This window comes from Mandrillus leucophaeus, unplaced genomic scaffold (genome assembly GCF_000951045.1).
Source record: "Mandrillus leucophaeus isolate KB7577 unplaced genomic scaffold, Mleu.le_1.0 Scaffold73, whole genome shotgun sequence".
Taxonomy (NCBI): domain Eukaryota; kingdom Metazoa; phylum Chordata; class Mammalia; order Primates; family Cercopithecidae; genus Mandrillus; species Mandrillus leucophaeus.
The window spans coordinates 5,052,078-5,072,607 of record NW_012107919.1 but is presented as its reverse complement, the minus strand read 5'-3'; the positions used below and the strand labels follow the sequence as shown (position 1 = coordinate 5,072,607).

Here is a 20,530-nt window from a genome sequence, read left to right as displayed (position 1 = left end):
CTCCATAGCAGAGCAAGCAGGAGGTATTCCAGGAATCAAAAAGTCACCATATGAAGGGGGAGAGCAGCCTCATAGGAAAGGAAAGAAGCCTTCCTTATGCCACCTACTCCACATTTAATGATATGATCATTTCACAAATGCCTTTTTTTTTTTTTTTTTTTTTTTTTGAGACAGAGTCTCACTCCGTCAGCCAGGCTGGAGTGCAATGGTACAGTCTCTGCTCACTGAAACATCTGCCTCCCGGGTTCAAGTGATTTTCCCGCCTCAGTCTCCTGAGTAGCTGGGACTACAGGTTCCTGTTGCAATGCCAGGCTAATTTTTGTATTTTTAGTAGAGACGGGGTTGCACTATATTTGCCAGGGTGGTCTGGAACTCCTGACCTCCTGATCCGCCTGCTTAAGCCTCCCAAATTGCTGAGATAACAGGTGTGAGCCACCACACCTGGCTTTATTTTACAAATCTCTTTGTCCACCACTAGACTAAAAGTTCCACGAGAACAAGGCCATGGCTTGTTTTGCTCACCACCATATCCAGGTACTTGGCAGACATTAGTAGTCAAAAAATATTTTGAATTAATGAATAAAAGAGTTAATATATATTATTCCTAATTTAAACTCATTTTAGTATAAATATCTTTTGATCAAGATTCTGATAAGCTAGCAAAAAATTCTGTCTGCTTTTATGAAATTATGCTATAAAGTATGCATAATTCCAGAAGAATTTTTTTTTTCAAATAACCAATTCTTTTTAGTACCAGAGCACTAACTTTTTGCAAGTCCTAGGAAATAAAATAAGAAAACTTCTTCACGTGTATAGTAATACTGTTGGCTGCCTATCCAATATCCATTCTCCACCCTCATCCTTACTATACTGATTTTTCTCCCTCTTGACTCAAGGAAGACTACAATTATATTTTTGTTGTTGTTGTTTTGTTTTTTTTGGTTTTTTGAGATGGAGTTTCGTTCTTGTTGCCTAGGCTGGAGGGCAATGGCTTGATCTCGGCTCACTGCAACCTCCGCCTCCCGGGTTCAAGTGATTCTCCTGCCTCAGCCTCCCCAGTAGCTGAGATTACAGGTGTGCACCACTATGCCCGGCTAATGTTGTGTTTTTAGTAGAGACAGGGTTTCTCCATGTTGGTCAGGCTGGTCTTGAACTCCTGACCTCAGGTGATCCGCCCGCCTCGGCCTTCCAAAGAGCCACTGCGCCCAGCCTACAATTATCTTGATGTGTCTAAATTACCTATTGTAGTCTCATGTCCCTTGTCAGTGAATGGTTTGAGACAGACACATAACCCAGTTCTGGTCAATGAGACATAAGCAGGAGCTTCTGGGAAAGGCTTAATCTTTCATAGAGAAGAGATGGTCCTTTTGTGCCTCTGCACATAGTTATACCTGGCTGTGCAACCATCTTGTTACCAACATATGAAAGAGCACAAACTCCAGAAAACTGTAGAGATCACAGCTGGAATTCTGTCATACTATGCTTGGTGCTGCCCTACCTCTGGTTTTCTTGCTTCATTTTTGCTTAAGTCTGTTTCAATCAGGAATCTGTTATTTGCAGTTAAAGTTATCCTGACAGAAAAATACATTTTTTGTCCCATGTTCCTCAAATGATGAAAATCTATTCAGCTAATTCAGTGAGTATTTGTATACCAAATAGATTACAACAGTATTCACTATATAAACCTAAAAAGCAAACCATTTAATTAAAAATCTAGGGAATAATTTTAGATGAAATTTATCAAGCTGAAAATTATGAAAATGAATGGATAATTGTGAAACTAATCATTTGGATTACTAAAAATACTTCACCTTTGGCAATTAATTGTACTTGCTCAGTAGAAGAGAACTATCATTTATTATGATTATTTTGAGAAAGGGAATCTGTTTTTACAGAATTTTTTTTTCTTATTGAAAGGCTGTCAAATAGTTTATGAATTTTCAAAGAATTAAAATGTAATCAAATGCCATGGCATAAGTCTCTGCTCAGGCCAACATTTTACAAAAATGACTTATAATCAAAATTATTACCATTATGTTAACCAGAAAATGCCAGAAGATTGGGCTAAATTTGTACCCATCTTATTAAGTACCTTAAAAGTACTTTCCTGAATAAATCCTAGAGCTTAATATGCTGCCCTATTATTTGTCTTATTCTCATAAAGGTAAGTGAAAGAATGCACACCAAATCTAGTTATTTGCTCTCACTAGTAATGAACATAAATATGATTTGAAAAGGCAACTATTTCTCGTGAATTTGTGTCCTGTGGTGTTTTCGTATTTTATTTTTAGAATGTGAATGAGAAGTAGATGACCAGAGGGAATTTTCTTAAGAATAATTAAATGATCCAGATTACAATTCTAGTCATATTATTATTTTTGTTTGTTTTTAAAATCCACTCTATTGATTTATAATTTGCATGAAATAAACTGTACCTATTTTAAGTAGGTGCAGTTGATGCAGATAGAACAATGTATACCTATGTGTAACTACCACAGTGAATACACAGAATATTCCCACTACCTTCCAAAATTCCTCATGTTCTTTTCCAATTGCAACCCAATACTCCTCGCCCGAAATCACAAATAATCTGGTTTTTTTCACTAGAGAATAGTTCATCTGTTCTACAATTTCATGGCATGTAATATTTCATACCTGGTTTCATTCATTTACCACAATGCTCATTTCTTTTTACTGTTGAAAAATAGTCCTTGACATAAATATATCATAATCTTTTATCCATTCACAGGTATATGGACTTTTGTACTGTCTGTAGTTTGGCTAATTGCAAATAAAACAACTATAAACATTCACTTAGAAGTCTTTGTGTTGACATATGTTATTTACCTTGGTATATATCTAAAAATGAGATTGCTAGATTGTAATTAAGTATAAGTTTAACTTTATATGAAGCTATCAAACTATTTTGCCAAGTGGCTGTATCATTTTGCATTCTTATCAGCTAAATACAAGATTTGACATTTCTCCACATTTTCACCGACACTTGGTATTGTCAGTCTTTTAAATATTAGTCATTCTAATGTGTGTATAGTGGTAACTCATCATGGATTTAATTTGCATTTCCTTGATGATTAATAATATTGAGCATATTTTCATGTGCTAATGGTTGATTTCTATGTCTTTGTTCATAATTTTTTATGTCCTAAGAAATATTTGCCTACCTAAGGTTGCAAAGATTTTCTCCCACGTTTTCTCTGAGAATTAGTATAGTTTTACTCTTTATAATAAGATCTGCGATCAATTTAAATCAATTTTCATGAATGGTTGTGAGGTAAGTTCTTATCACACAGAAATATCCAATTGTTTCAGCAATAGTTATCAAAAACATTGTCTTTTCCCCCATTGAATTACTCTATCAAGAATGATTTACCCATGTATGTGTGGGTCTACTTCTGAACTCTCCATTTTGTTTCTTTGCTTTCTATATGTATTCTTATTCCCATATCATCCTGTTTTGATTACTTTAGCTTTATAATAGATGTTGAAAACAGGTAGTGTAAATGGAATACTATTCTGCCTTTAAAAAGGAGAAACTCTTGTCATTTGCAACAACATGGATAAACTTGGAGGGCATTATGTTAAGTGAAATAAGCCAGGCACAGAAACACAAATACCACATGATTTCACTTATATGTGAAAACTAAAAAAGTCAAACTTATAGAAGCAGAGAATAGAATGGTGATTACAGGAGGCTGCAGTGGGAGTGGGAGGACTAGGAAGATGCTGGCTATAAAGTGCACAAAATTTCAGTCAGACAGGAGGTATAAGTTCAAGAGAATGATTGTTTATAATGGTGACTATAGTTAATAACAGTATATTATATACTTGAAAACTGCTAAGAAAGTAGATTTTTATGACAAAAAAAATAAGTATCTAAAGTAATTCAACTGTTAATCAGCTTGGTTTATCCATTCCACAATGTAGGCATATTTCAAATCATCCTGTAGTATACCATAAATATATACAATTTTTATTTGTCAATTTAAAAAATAAATAACAATAATAATACTAAAATACAACTTTTTAAAAGAAATCAGGTAGTATAAATCCTCCAAATTTATTCTTGTTTAAAACTGATTTGGCTATCTAATTCCTTTGCATTTCTGGAATTTCCACATATATTTTAGAAATATCTTGTCAATTTATGCCCCTTTCCTCAAAGAGAAGGCCAGCTGAATTTTGATGAGTATTATGTTGACTATATAGATCAATTTGCAAGAAATTGGCATCATTATAATTTTGAAGTTTCCAGTCCATGAACATGATATATCTCTTGGGCCTTCTTTCATTTCTCTCAGCAATTAATTGTTGTTTTCACTGTATAAGTCTTGCACATATTGTGTTAAATGAATAGTTAAGTATTTCATGTGTTTGAGTGTTGTGGTATTTTATTTTTAAATTTCATTTTCTTTTTTTCTTTTTTTGTGTGTATATCTCTTCTAGTTTAATCCTTTTAAGTTGGCAAAAGCACCATTCCCAATCACAAATACACAGCAGTTCTACAGTTTTATGTTTCTGAATGGCTGTTTAAAGACAATCCTAAATTATTACTTAGTTTGACTTAGAATGTAAAGAATTCAAGAGTGAAGTTTATAAGACACATGCCCACATATGTTTATTGCTGCACTATTCCCAATAGCAAAGACTTGAAGCCAACCCAAATGCTCATCAATGATAGACTGGATAAAGAAAATGTGGCACACATACACCATGGAATACTATGCAGCCATAAAAAAGGATGAGTTCATGTCCTTTGCAGGGGCATGGATGAAACTATAATTCTCAGAAAACTAACACAAGAACAGAAAACCAAACACCACATGTTCTCACTCATAGGTGGGAGCTGAACAATGAGAACACATGGACACAGGAAGAGGAATATCACACACCAAGGCCTGTCAGGGGGTTGGGGGCTCGGGGAGGGATAAGATCAGGAGAAATACCTAACGTAGATGACGGGTTGATGGGTCCAGCAAACCACCATGGCAGGTGTACACCTATGTAACAAACCTGAACGTTCTGCACATGTATCCTAGAACTTAAAGTATAATAAATTTAAAAATAATAATAATAAAAGATTTGCTACTATTTTAAAAGCATGTGACCTTATAGATCATCTATAAAATGTGAGAAGTGTTAAATAACCTTTGATATTACACATAAACCACACTAAAATTCCTTTCAGTAAGTAAAAGGAACCATTTTGAATACAGGGAATTCTAATTAGATGGGCATAGTTAGGGCCAAAAGTATAAAGTAGATATTGCTACCTTATTTATCTTCAACCCTTGCCTTTAAGAGGCAAATGAACACAAAACACAGGTGAATCTTGCTTGGTTCTGAGACAGTGAAGGAATTTCCCCAGGGTTTAAATATATTTACATAACCCAGTATGTAAATTTAAATATAAAACCAATCTCCAGTAAGTTTTAAGATGGCACTCGTCATCTTTGTGAAAAGTTGAATGTTACTAACGAAGTCTAATCATAGCTTTAGAAGGGGTACACAGTGATAGCATTTACTGAATTGGAATTACTATTAAAATTCAAAAACTGAACATATTCATTTAACCAGAAGCTAGTCTTAGTTTTAAATCAGGACTGCCCAACAAAATATTCTGTCAGTCGTTCATGATCTGAATTCTGGTGTATGAGATCTATTAAGGTATGGTACACATAAAAAAGTCATGAAATATTTCTGTTTTGTAATAAATAAGGCAGTGGCAAATTATTACTCATTAGTAGCTTTTTTAAGACAAGCTAACAAGTCTGCCCTTTCTGCCTTCTTCTTAGTGCTGGCAAAGATCATTTTTATTCCAGGGATGTACTTCTTGGGACTCTCCAAATACTCCATCAGTGTATCCTCTCCCCAGGTGATATCTTTGTTCTTATTGACATTTGTGTAAGTGAATACAGTGGCCTGACGTGTCTTCTGCCCGAAGAGACCATGGAGATTAGGCCCCGGTCTTGTGCTTGCCTCCCTTTTCCACAGTGTGGCACACTTCTGAACAAAAACTCTTCTTGCCGTTCTGAACATCACCCATATTTCTCTTTTTTGTCACTGGTGCAAAGAAGGTTCCCGCTCTGAAGCCAGATGTCCCACTCTCCTTAAATTTCATTTTCTAATGGCCACTAGTATATACAATTTCACTGACCTTGTATCCTGCAAACTTGCTGAATGTATTCCTTAGTTCTACTAGCTTTTATATAGATACTTTAAGGTATTTCATGCTCTTATCACATTGTCTATAAATAAAATAGTTTTTATTTCTTCCTTTTAAATCTATACACTTTTTACTACTTTTTTCTTGCCTTATCACAGGGTAGGGCCTCTGATAGCATGGTAAGCTGAAATGAAAAGAGAGGACATCTTTGCCTTGATCCTGATCTTAGGGAAAAACGGTTCAGTCTTTCATCATTAAGTATGCAGTTAAATCAGTGTTTAGTACACATTCTTGACCAGATTGAAGAAATTCCCTTCTATTTCAAGTTTGCTATGAAAATTTTTTTTAATAAGTGAATATTAAATTTTGTCAAATTCCTCTCTGATACCTACTGAAATGAGCATATGACTTTTTCTGTATTCTCTTAAGGTGGTCACCTACACTATCTGTTGTTAAACCAACTGATATGGTTTGGCTCTGTGTCCCCACCCATATCTTATCTTGAATTGTACTCCTGTAATTCCTACGTTTGGTGGGAGCGACCCAGTGGGAGATAACTGAATCATGGGGGAGGTTTCACCCATACTGTTCTCGCGTTTGTGAATAAGTCTCACAAGATCTGATGGTTTGATAAGGGGAAACTGTTTCGTTTCGCTTTCATTCTCTATCTTGCCCCCACCATGTGAGACGTGCCTTTTCCCTGCCACTATGATTATGAGGCTGCCTCAGCCATGTGGAACTATAAGTCCAATAAACCTCTTTCTTTTGTAAATTCTCCAGTCTCAGGTATGTCTTTACCAGCAGCATGAAAATGGACTAACACACCAACTTTGCATTCCTGGGATAAAACTCACTTGATCATGATGTATTGTTGGATTTGATTTGTTAACACTTTATGAAGTAATTTTGCACCAATGGTTAGGAGGATAGTGGTATGAATTTTCTTTTCTAGTAATGTCTTTATAATGCTAGTCTCATCATGTGAGAGGGGAAGTTTTCCTGTTTTCTCTATTTTCTAAAAGGTTTGTGTACAACTGATATTATTTTCTCATGAAAGGTTGATAAAATTCACCAGTGAGATCATTTGGTCTTGGAATTTTGTTTTTTGAAAAGTTTTTAATTATAAATTTGATTTATTTAATACATACAGAGATTTTGAGATATAAATTTTCTTCTGTCTCAATTTTGGTAATTTAGGTTGTATTAGAGTTCTATATCTAGAAGGACAAGACAAATAGGATAGGTGTATATATGAAAGGGAATTTAATGTCTATTAAAGATAATTTATATATAATCTATTAAAGAAAGATAACATACATAATATTAAATATAGTCTATTAAGATAAATGTATTAAAGGGAGTTTTATGTCTACATTAAACAACTCTCCACAGCTAGAGAGTGAGTGACCTGATATATTTGGTTATTTATTTCTAATTTAATTCTTTTGTAGTCAGGAAACATTCTTAACATAATTTTAATCATCTTAAATGTACTGGGAATGGCTCAATAAGCAGCAAAGGGTCTATAAAACTGAATGTACCATGTATATTTAAAATAATTTCTTTGTGCATACCCAAATTTGTTTCTGGTATCATTTTCTTCCAGTGAAAAATATCCTTTAATATTTCTCATAGTATAGGTCTGCTAGATACAAGTGCTTCATATTCTGTTTGCCTGAGAATGCTTTTATTTGAAAGATTTTTAAAGGTATTTTTACTGTAACACAAAATAAGATGACCAGTTTTTCTTTCAGCACTTTAAACATATTATTTCTCTCCACACTTTAAAGGTATCTGCTATCTTCTGTCTTGCATAATTTCTGAAGAGAAGTCAGTTTTTATTCTTACATATGTATCCCTGTAATTAATGTGTTTCCTCCCCTCTGGTTGCTTTTAAGCTTTCCTATTTATCATTGTTTACAGCAATGTGATTTATGTCCTTAATCTGGTTATCTTTCTAGTAGAGGTGCATTGAGCTTCTTAGATATGTGGGTTGTTTTCCATGAACTCAGGAAAAATTCTGACCATTATTACTTCAAATATTCACATTCTTCTCAGTCTTTCTAGGGCTCCAATTATACCTCTATTAGACTCATTGATATCCCACAAGTTACCGACACTCAGTCCTTGTTTTCGGTCCTTTCCTTTTGCTTCTCTGCACTGCAGTTTGGATAGCTTTATTGCCCTGTCTTGAAGTTCATTGATCTTTTCTTCTCTAATATCTAACCTGCTGTTAAACCCAGGTTTTTTTGTTTTTTGTTTTTTGTTTTTTGTTTTCAGTTAAGATATTGTATTTTTTAGAACTAGAAGTTCCACTGGTTCTATTTTAAGTTTCCAGTTCTCTTTGCATTATATTCATGTTTTCTTTAAATACATGAACATATTTATAATCACTGTTTAAATGTCTTTTTTGGTTAACTCTATTTTGAGGTCTGTTTCTATTGATCAACTTTTCTTGTGGATATAAATTACCTTTACTGGAATCTTCATCAATTTGTCTAACAAGTTCAACAAGACCTCTCCTCTCCAACTGGTCAAAAGGCAAACGTCTCCTAACCCTGCACATACTCCCATACTTGTTTCCCTTTTACATCCTAATTAGTTGTTCTTTTCCTGGCAGTTGTTTGTGTCAGGCCTTGTGGAGTTCACCCTACGCATAAGCAACTTAATAGTCAGCTAAAGACATGAGGGGATGCTTACACAAAATTTGAGAACTATTCTACAAAGAGTTCCCTCTTATGGTATTGCTCTGCAAATTTCAGCCACCTAGAACTTTGATGTCTTTCTCTTCAGTTTATGGGAACCACTGTGCTTTTCTTAGATTCTCTCTTCTCTCTCTCTCTCTCACTCTTTCCCACTCTCCCTCCCTCTCTCTCTACTACGATCCATAAATTCCTCCAGGTACAAAGACATAGTGAACTTTAGGACTCACTTCAACTTTTCCCCTTCTCTTAGGCATTATAGCTGATGCTTCCTGTTGTTTAATACCTAAAAATAGTTGTCATATATTTTTTCCAGTTTTTCAGTTGTTTAGAATGGAATGGCTAGTCTGATACTAATTACTCCAACTGGAAACAGATGTCTTACATTTTTATTTTTGATGGTTATGTTAAATCATTTTTAAGACACGACACAGTAGGAATTAAAATTTAAGAAAAAGTAATATTAAGGGAAGTTTTGAATAATAAAGAATATTGCTCTTAAAATCAGAAAATGGGTTATAGTACCAGCTATTTTACTTGATCCACTTTGGATATGGTAGTTAGCTTGTCTAAGTTTCAGTTTTTTGAGTAGCTTGACTAGATTACTTCATAAAATCCTGTGATTCTAATGTCCAGAAACTCGATAAAATTCATCAAAGATTCTTTAATGATAAGGTATGCATGGACACGAATCTAATAAACACTTTAATGTTACCATTATTGTTACATATTCTTAAAAATTAAAATACGTCAAAATATAAAATGTACATACAAAAACTATAAAATAATTTTAATAAAAAACACAAAAATACTGCACTCCAGCCTGGGCAACAGAGTGAGACTCCGCCTCAAAAAAAAAAAAAAAAAACACAGAAATACATTTTACCTTTCAAATTGAATGTCATGTTTATATCTTTTTTTGGGTTTTTTTTAGATGGAGTATTGCTCTGTCACCCAGGCTGGAGTGCAGTGAAGTGATCTTGGCTCACTACAGCCTCTGCCTCTCTGGTTCAAATGATTCTCCTGCCTCAGCCTCCCAAATAGCTGGGATTACAGGTGCCCGCCACCATACCCAGCTAATTTTTGTATTTTTAGTAGAGACAGGGTTTCACTATGTTGGCCAGGCTGGTCTCGAACTTCTGACCTTAGGTGATCCGTCCACCTTGGCCTACCAAGGTGCTGGGATTACGTGCCTGGCCATGTTTATGTCTCAACTGCCCCTAAATAATATTAAGGACTTTCCTTAACTACCATCAGTAAAGTAAATGAATCTTTAGACTGAAAATTCTCATTTGTTTTTATTTCTATTAAATACATTCTTTCTCTTTTTGCTTTTTTTAGAATTTCATTTAAGAAAAAAATCTGACTATAAATAATGACATAATATTCTAAAATAACTCAATTGTATAATCCTAGAAATTCACATTAAATAATGAAAAGGCAACTGGCTATTCATAGCCTCTTGAGAATAAACCATATTATCAAATTCCGTATTTTTAAAACTCTTCTTTTGTTTTTTTAATCGGATTTAATCTCTGGTTTAAAAAACTAGCCTAATTTTTAAATAACAATAATAAGTAGTATCAATGGACTTTTCCTCATGTTTCATAAAAAGCTCTTTAAAGAAGTTCCAACATACTAATTATGCATGACCTCCTCTGTCGGAATCCATGTTGAGCATCCTTAATCAAATTTTGCTACCCCAGGTGCTCCTTTTTGAATCTCTGAAGATACTCTCTAAATTATTTTGCCCACACTATTGGGAAAATCTCTGCTGCCATAGTTACTAATTTCTGTGTGAACATTCCACAATCATATCATTATATTGTGTTATTTCAATTGAATTGGGCCTCTTAAGCTTGAAATTTTTCTTACTTTTTTGTTTAAGCTTATTATGTTTTTAAATTAATAAATGGTATACATCATAGAAATACATATTTCTCCTGGCTTAAAGGCATCTAATAAAGTCTATTGCTTATTTATACCTTGAAATTCATATAGCAGTAATTCTCGCAATACTTATATGCTTTTTCAGTAATAACAGGAAAAAGTAATTACAATGAAATATGTTTACATACAAATATGAAGGAAGTATTTTTTCCTAAGCCAGACTTGCTACACATAACCACTCTTTCTCTGCCCGCTTGTAGATGTTTTCTATTTCCTGATTTCTGAACTCCCTGCACTCATTCTAATCTGACAACTAGTTATCTAATTTCCCCCAACCTCTTTTATTCTGTCTCACAAGTTTTTTTTTCTCTTAAATTATATGAGAAGTACAGGAGAACAAGCAAAAAGGAAGTCTGTGAAGATTTCCATCAATTAGTAAGTTTGAAATTTTAGAACACTGGAATAAGAATTCTCAAACTTTAGAGTGGCTAGGAATCATTTGGAGACATTTGTTGAAATTCAGATTACTAGGGCCCACACTCAAGAATTCTTAACTCAATAGGCGTGGTAGGGCCTAGGAGTCTGAACCTTTAACAGAAAAGCCAGACAATTCTGATGAAAGTGTTCTGTGGACCACACTTTGAAAAAACTGTGGGCCTTTTGCCTGCAGTAAGTATATGACGCCTCCAGGTAACAGAGGAAAAGTATTCTGTTCTCATTGAAGTAAGCTAACACTATGTTTGCCAAATTACGCTGCATAAACACCAAGAAACTGGGAAAACAATTGGGATAGGAAGAAAATGTTAGAATTATTCATTTTTATCAATAATTATTAATCAATTATTATCAATATTAAAAGACTGACACTTCACATTTATTTTCCAAAAAAGAGAACCAGAAAGGTGGGAAGATAATTAAGTGGTAAATGATTTAGCAGACCAGAAAAGTCAAAACTTAAACTAGTAAAAGTACATTTTATTTGTATTGCAGAACCCCAAAAAGGCTTATAAATTTGAGGCATTAGGTACCTCTAAAAGTTGGGCTAAAAACAGATTGACTATACAGAAAACAGATAAACCTCCAGAACCCTTCCCACATCAACCAGGTAGGCAACTATACTTTTGCTATCAGAAGAGAAGACACGAGATTTGTTCTCTGGAGAGACTAAACCTCTTACTGAAAAGAGGAGAATTAAATGAAAGTCTACATATTGAAAGTGAAACTCTTAACCCCCTTCTCCACTTGGCTAGTACATTGCTCAAATTGGCGGACTTTATTTGCTGAAATTGATTAACTCCAGAGAAAAGACACTGATAATTAGGAACCCAACCCCAATGAAAAATCCTAGTCAAAACATTCTCCAATGAAATCCATCTGTCAATAACACAAACCTATGCTCATAGCTTTTCAACCAACTTTTTGGTTCTTCAATTTTAAATATTGATGGAGGAGTAACTCATACTTAAAGTAAGTCTGTAGTCTGTAACATTAAAGACCAAAACCAAATAAAACAAAAGCAATGCCTCCAACCCCCCTCCAACTCCCCCTCCAAAAACAACAGACGGTACAAGGAGAAGCAAAAGATTCACTGGGTTGGGAGGTAAAGATAAGCAAATCTCCCAGATAAGAAAATTAGAAGTTCAGTACATAAGATCCAACATAAAAAAGTAGGAGCTCCATAAAATAACAACAGAAAAACTACAGTAAAAGGATATTGTCAGAAATATATATAGTTCAATAAAACATCTCAAAAGAAAAGGATGACACTTTTCAAACTGAGAAGACATCCTGAGTATCCAGCATATCTTGAAAAAAAATTTGAACACTATCAATAAAGAGATGGTCCTAAATGTTTTCATCCTTTGTGTCACCTACAAAGGATGATGAATCAGTATGATATCAGACTTCTCAGCAGCAACACTAGCAACAAAAATCAATATAGCAATACTTTTAATGTTTGAAAGAAGAAATATTTCCCAAGATTTCAAAATATTCACCATCCATATTCTCTTTTTTGGGAAGCCACTGGAATATGCACACAGTAGAATAGATGAGGTACGGGAAAACTAGGGAACCAGGGAAAAGAAATCCAACACAGGAGAGAGAGAATGATAATTCTCAGGTTGATAGTAAAGACAGATCCCAGCATAGAGGTCATAGAAAACAGCCAGTTCAAATGGGAGCAAGAGGACAGCGAATTTTTTTTTATTGTTTCATTCATTTCATTATCTTTTCCATCATTTTCTTCACCACTGTAATTTCATGCTATTGGTGATAGTAGCAAACCAAGCAAAAACCCAAGTAAGTAAGATATAATTATTAACTACTGGAAAAAAATCAAACATTTTTCAGAAAGGAAATGCTATCTTGAATAATAAAATAATCCACACAGCCATCAATTATCTGAAAATGAATCCAAGATGTAATTGGAAGAGAATAAAACTTATCCACCAGGATGCTAATCTCCAAGTTGTGTATCCATATCAGCCATATTTCATTTCCCATTAATTTGGCATCTTATGCCCACAAACTTTTCTTAATACCTTTCTCAACCCATGAATATAGATGTTTAGCCTATATCCTATAGTAGCACATGCTGTGTGATTACTGAAACCATATCAAGTAATTCTAAAATCATCAGATTTAAATTGCAAAGAGATGTGCTATAGTTCTGGTATTCTAGAGTTTAGTAAAGAAATATATCATTTTGGCCCTCATTTCAAACTTCTTAATTACTTCCTAAAGTAAATAAACAGATTTCCTTTTGATTTTCTCCTTGTAATTAACATACAGTCATTTCCCCTTGGCTCTATTCTGTGCTCATAGAGGACTTTTATGCTTTAACTACCTTATTGTAACACTCATCCTCAATAATTCTCTTCTTATCCCATTGCAATAACCTTCACCATATTAGAATACTTTACACTCTACTTCAGTTTTACATTACTTAGTAGTAGTTGAAAAATAGCTAACATTCCTAATGTTTTATCATAAAAGAGAAAATAATTTGTTTTTCTCTTAAGACTTTGACACTTCCTTATTTCTATTACTGATTTGGTGTTTAATGTATAAATAGAGCATGATCCTATGATTATCAACAACACTTTCAAAATTTAAATTTTATTTACAAAATAATTAGCAAGTCTTATTTTTCCCTTCTAAAAAGTTCTTATTGACACCCAAGATCAGCATTTTGTTGCCTCCTCTTCTTTACCTCATTCTTAAATGTGATACTGAGGCAAATATTTACTAATGCATTTGTTACTAAATCATGTTCTATCATGAGTTCTATCATGAATTTGTGAAAATTCTTTAAATATTTTCTACAAATTGTAAAAGAAAAATGCAAGCTAAAGACTCCCTTGATCATCCAGTTTTAAATAAATTCCTCTCTAGAGACAAAAAGCAAAATAGCAGTGGCATTTTTATTTATACTCAACCTTTCATCTAAGAACATATAATCTGTAAGAGTGACTATTACTCCAATTTTATCACTAAGGCATGGAATTACAGAGATTGAACTGAAGTGAACTCAAGAGGTTATCTAACCTAGCTTCTATCTCCAAGAATGACCGCATTTTAACAGTCCAAGAGATATGTCCATCTTCTCTATTTTTCAAAATCGCCAGGGAAGATGTTATAACTTGCCTTAGCAATTTGCTCTGCTGTGTAATATCCCTTAATATCATAATCCAAATCTGCAGATGAGAAGGAAACAAAACTCAGGTTTCCCAGCTCACTGGTAAATGCTCTTAACCAGTTGTGGTTGTAAAACAACCACAAAAACAAATAAATGAAGAAGTAGATATTTTGATTAAAATTCCAATATCTAGTCAACTATTCACCTGTTTCATTCAATTTGAAATAGTTTTGTATAACAAAATTATCTTGATTTCATAACAAAAATTTTCTATTAGAAAGAAAACTAATTTCTGTTAGGTGTATATTATGAGTCTCAAAGATGCGACTAGAAACATTTAATGGGAACTTTCTGGGTGCCAGGCATTGTACTCCATGCATAATATCACATTAAATCCTCGCAGCAACTCTATGAAATAGGTACTACTGTTATCTCTGGTTTTTTTTAGATGAAGAAACTGAGGCTCAGGGAAACAAAGGTGTCCAAGGCCTCATAGTTAGTGAATGGTGAAGCCAAGATTCAAGCCTAGGCATTTGGTTATGTTTTACTGTCTCTCATACATTCTCAACACATTTGTTACTATATTATTATTAGGTTGCTTTAAAATTGGTTGAAAAATCCTTATCTGTATAAAAATGTGTGTGTGTGTTTCAAATTCCCATTAGCTCCTCGGTATTTTTTTTAATATCAAAGATGTTTTAGAAAGTACAAACACCTTCTAAAAAACATGCGTTTGTATGACAAGTAATACTTTAACTTTTTTTTTAAGTTTGCTTGTTTCATGATTTTTCTTGGGCCCCTTAGATTTGTTTTTAAAACTTCTATGAATACTTTGAAACTGCACTTTAGTGATTTGGGGCCTTGCTAATTCTTTACAGGTACAAGGATATTTTTAGGTCTTACCAGTATTCTAAATGAAAAGAGGCAGATTTGAGAGTGGAAGCTAGGTTAGACTGGCTTCGATCTAAATAGCTTATAAAATATTGTAACTAATTAGAATGTTTAGAATGTTTTCTCTAGTATAAACATAACATTTTAACTAGGTGAATGACTATGTTAGCCAAATAATTTCCTGAAATATTGTTGCTTTGCTATGGTAATTTGTGGTATTAGTGTAATAAACAGACTTATAAACAGGTTTATATAGAATTTTTTAGTTCTATATAATGTCTTCTTAATATTTCAGTTTATTTGTTGACATTGATATTTAGAAGAAAAAAAATAACACATTTCAAAAGCCACAAAATTTTGAAATTGAATTCATAGTTCAATATTTAATATAAAATTACCTTTTTCATTGTTTCTTTTCCCACTGTAATCACATGCCCATCCTGCCCCATGCCATTCTTAAAGAACAGAATTCGGACTGAGGTCCTCTCAGTAAGTTTCTTCATTCTAATAGAAAGAACAGGCTTGGTTTTCCGTCTTTTGACATCAGTAGGAAGCATCAACCCATTCATTGTCCAAGTTACTTTCTTCATTAACAACAGATGGTCTAGAAGATAATTTTTTAAGTCAAGTCAATATTTGGCTTCAAAATTAAAAATGGACACATCATACTTCCCTCCCTCTACTACCTGTTTATTATACACTGGCCAGTCTCCATTTAGATGCTGGGTTTTCTGAAATGCTACCACCAGCTTCTTACTAACCGTGACATAAGCTGTAGCAAGCTGTCTGCTCTGATAGCCTGCATAAATCATCATTTCTGAAGGGAACAGATGTTCAGGGTATGAAAGAGTAATACCACAATTTAGTCCTAATTAAAATTCACCTTAGCATGCCTCTATTACTGATTATACGCACCCAGCTGAAAGGGTCCATTGAAAATGTCCAATGTCCTTAGCTTACTATGAAACTACATAGGTCCTGAACTTTTATGTTCTTTAGGGTTGGGAAACATTTCTTGTCTTTTTAATATGATTTCTTATCCATGTTGCTTTAAAGATGCTGACCTCCAAATAGTAACATTATACTATAATTCTTCTCCTGTGACTAGAAGGAAGGTGCCTTCTAGGACATCCTTGGTGAGAGATTTAAACTATTTCACTGAAAATGAAAAACAGTTTTTCATTAACAGTTTATTTTGACCTATACATTTTCAAAGCTGTGTGCAGAAATTTAAGTTTTAAAACTCCCACTAATATAAACAAGAGCACAACTAAATTACTATGTTTGACTTTGAAAATGTAAGGGTAAGAACAGGAGTGCAGTATATTGCATTCTAAGTTGCTGTCAGCATTCTTCTCTTTTCAAGAGGTTTTGTTTCATAAATAAATAATTTGCATCTGAGCTACTTATTTGTGCATTCAATTTATTTTAATCATATTTTCTTCTTACATAAATTACAAAAACACAATGATCCCTCCCTCATCTGCTCTTATTTGTTCTGAGAGAAACATAATTTTATTTACAAATAACTGAAAATAGCTGCATTTATTGCTATTTTGCATTGAAATTTGCCTAGATTTTCAAATGATCTTTCTCTGTTAGCACTTACCTTGAAAGAAGCTTGGCCTCTTTGACCTAGAAATGTTACTTTACATAAAATCTGCCAATATTGATATGAAAAATAAGCCAGTGGTTGTAATAACCTTCAAGTCTCAGAATGACTATATTAAATGTTCAACAACAACAACAAAAAACCCTCTATTCTCCCCCACTTCTTTCTCTCTGTTACTGACAAACATATATACATATAAAAACACATATACCATAGCAGATAAACAAAACTTGCTGATTAAATTAAAACTAGATTATAAGACTATAGACATAAGCCTTCAAAAAGAGAAAAAACATTTTAACAGAAATTTGTTACCGTGTGTTTTCATTTTGTAAACTGAAATTAATAGGAATTAGAAATTATAATAGAAAAATGAGTTATTTTAACTATATTCACTATAGTTAACTTATTAGTTATTAAATATATTAAATATAGTTTAAATATATTAAATACAATTAAATATAGTTAACTATATTAACTGTAAGTTAATGAGTTCATAAATAGCCAAAAGAATTGAAAACAGATACTCAAGTAAGTACATGTACACACATGTTCATAGCAGCACTATTTACAATAGCCAACATGTGGTAACCAAATGTCCATCAATAGATGAATGGATAAACATTATATGATCATTATGGAATGACTGGTACAATGGTGGTACAATGTATAACATAGATGGAATATTATTCAGTCATAAAAAATAATGAAGTACTGATACTTGCTACAATATGGACAAACCTCAAAAACATTATGCTAAATGAAAGAAGCCAGACATAAAAAAGGTGACATATTATATGATTCCATTTACATGAAATATCAGAATAGGTAAATCTATAAAAACAGAACATACATTGATGGTTGCCAGCAGCAGGGAGGAGAGGGGATTCAAGAGAAGCTTAATGGGTAAAGTGTTCTATTTTGAAATGATGGAAATATTTTGGAACTAGATAGAAGTATTAGTTACATGACAGTGTGAATGCACTAAATGTTACTAAATTGCTCACTTTAAAATTATTAATTTTGCATTATGTGACCTCAATAAATAAAGAAGAAAAAAAGAAGAGGAGGAGATCCCATAGGTGCTGATCATTGTCAGTCAGTATTTCTCTGGGGAAAAAAAATCCTCACGGGGGGGAAAAAAAAAGAATGAATTATTGTAGTTTAATGGGAGTTTACCCACAATCTGCATGGTGAAAGGGTATTACCTCTACCTTCAAACTATGCTTGAACCCTAACTCTGTTTCTTAGTGACACTAGATGTACTATACCTCCCTGAATCTCAGATTTCTCATTAAAAATTATCTAGCAAGCATCACTCCACTGTCTGATAGGGATGAAGATTGCATGGACATTTATCAGTTCCCAAAATTAATACTTTTACAATTTCTTACACCTGTCTTTACTGCAATCTCTGAACATAAATTGTGAAGATTTCATGGACATTTGTCACTTCCCCAGTCACTCTTATAATTTCTTATGTCTGTCTTTACTTTAATCTCTTAATCCTGTCATCTTCATAAGTTGAGAATGTATGTCACCTCAGGACCACTATTGTACAAATTGACTGTAAAATATGTGTGTTTGAACAATATGAAATCAGTGCACCCTGAAAAAGAACAGGATAACAGCGATTTTCCGGGAACGAGGGAAGATAATCATAAGGTCTGACTGCCTGTGGGGTCGGGCAGAATAGAGCCATATTTTTCTTCTTGCAGGGAGCCTATAAATGGGCATGCAAGTAGGAGAAATATTGCTGAATTCTTTTCCCAGCAAGGAATATTAGTAATTGAGACCCTGGGGAAGGAATGCATTCCTGGGGGTAGGTCTATAGACGGCCACTCTGGGAGTGTCTGTCTTATGTGGTTGAGATAAGGACTGAAATACGCCCTGATCTCCTGCAGTACCCTCAGGCTTACTAGGATTAGGAAATTCCAGCCTAGTAAATTCTAGTCAGACTGGTAGTCTGCTCTCGAATCCTGTTTCCTCTTAAGATGTTTTTCAAGACAATGCGTGCACAGTGGGACATAGACCCTCATCAGTAATTCTAATTTTGCCTTGCCTTGTGATATTTACTGCCCTTTGAAGCATGTGATCTTTGTGACTTACTCCCTGTTTGTACATCCCCTCCCCTTTTAAAATCCCTAATAAAAACCTGATGGTTTTGCAGCTCAGGGTCGCCATCACAGTCCTACCAATATGTGATGACACCCCCGGAGGCCCAGCTGTAAAATTTCTCTCTTTGTACTCTTTCTCTTTATTTCTCAGACCAGTCGACACTTAGGGAAAATAGAAAAGAACCTACATTGAAATAGTGGGGGCTGATTCCCCTGAAAATATGTAAAATTACCTAACATATTGAAGTCATTCCATAAATGTTAGCTTCTTCCCTCACCTCCCTGAAATTTGATTGCTTATTATGGAGTGTCAGAGCATATTAATTGTTACATCAGTCAGAGTCCAATCAGGAAAGCAGAATCTACTCAGAGGATTTGGGCAGAGGAAACTGACTGCAGGTAAATGGTTATGTAAGTGATAGAAAAGGCTGAGAAGCAACCGAAGGACAGTTAGGCAACCCAGAGATTAGAAAGAGCAAGAAACCACTCCCACTAAGGCCAGAGGGAGATGTTACAGGCGCCAAGATTTAGAGAATCTTACCAATAAAGGGTTTTCCAAGGCCAGCACTAGGGTGAGGGGAGTGAAGGCCAATGAGGCAAAATTTAAGGAAGCTGTGCAGGGCCCTCACACAAGCCTCAGAGCAAGTGGCTCCTCAAATTGTGTCCCATTGGTACTTCATTCACCCAACTCTAGTCCCAGCTCCGGCTGAAACTCTTTCACATGCAGAACTCCTTAAATTCCATGGAAAACAATACTATAGCCAGACTCTATTTATGTGATTTATAGATATTAACTTATTTTGTTCTCTCAACAACTTTATGAGATAGGTAATATTATTATTCTTATTTACAGTTGAGGAAACTGAGGCACTGAGGCACAGAGGCATTAACTTGCCCAAGATCATACTACTGGTATGTGGTGGCACTGGGATATGAATTTAGTTCAAGAAGCTGTGCTCCCAATCACTGCACTCTTCTGCCACTTCCATATATCTCAAATTCAATGTCTAAAGTAAAATTTCATATCTTTCTACACAAACTGACTCACCCTTCACAGTTTTTATTTCTGTCAGTGTTTCCACTTCTTTTACAGTTATCCACTCTCTCAGCGAGACCTTGTACCTATACTGCTTATTCATTTCTCTCCAACTAATTGCTTATTCATTCAACAATATTTATTGGGTGTCCACACATCAAGGCACCAGGTTGACAACTGTAAGGAGGACAGAGCTAGTTGTGCAGTTCACAGTCTCTGGCAGAGAAACCAACAGTGTAAGGTCTCTCTGAACAGAGAGGCATATGTGATGAGAAGTTAGTTGTGAAAATCTGGGGGAAAGGTATTCCAAGCAGAGTGAAAACCAAGCACAGAGACTCGAAATGAGGATCGGCCTGACATGTTTAAGAAAGAAAAATAGACCAGGTGCAGTGGCTCATGCCTGTAATTCCAGCACTTTGGGTGGCCGAGGCGGGTGGATCACCTGAGGTCAGGAGTTC

General features: G+C 34.3%; 1 protein-coding gene across 1 annotated transcript in view; it reads right to left on the bottom strand.

Annotated features, from left to right (window-relative positions):
• The window catches only part of DCDC1 (doublecortin domain containing 1), a 48,860-nt gene that overhangs the window by 14,393 nt on the left and 13,937 nt on the right, over positions 1–20,530 (bottom strand). The window contains exon 4 of the mRNA XM_011965614.1: positions 15,706–15,911. Coding sequence (XP_011821004.1) covers positions 15,706–15,911 — 206 coding nt within the window. The remainder of the gene's footprint in view (positions 1–15,705; positions 15,912–20,530) is intronic.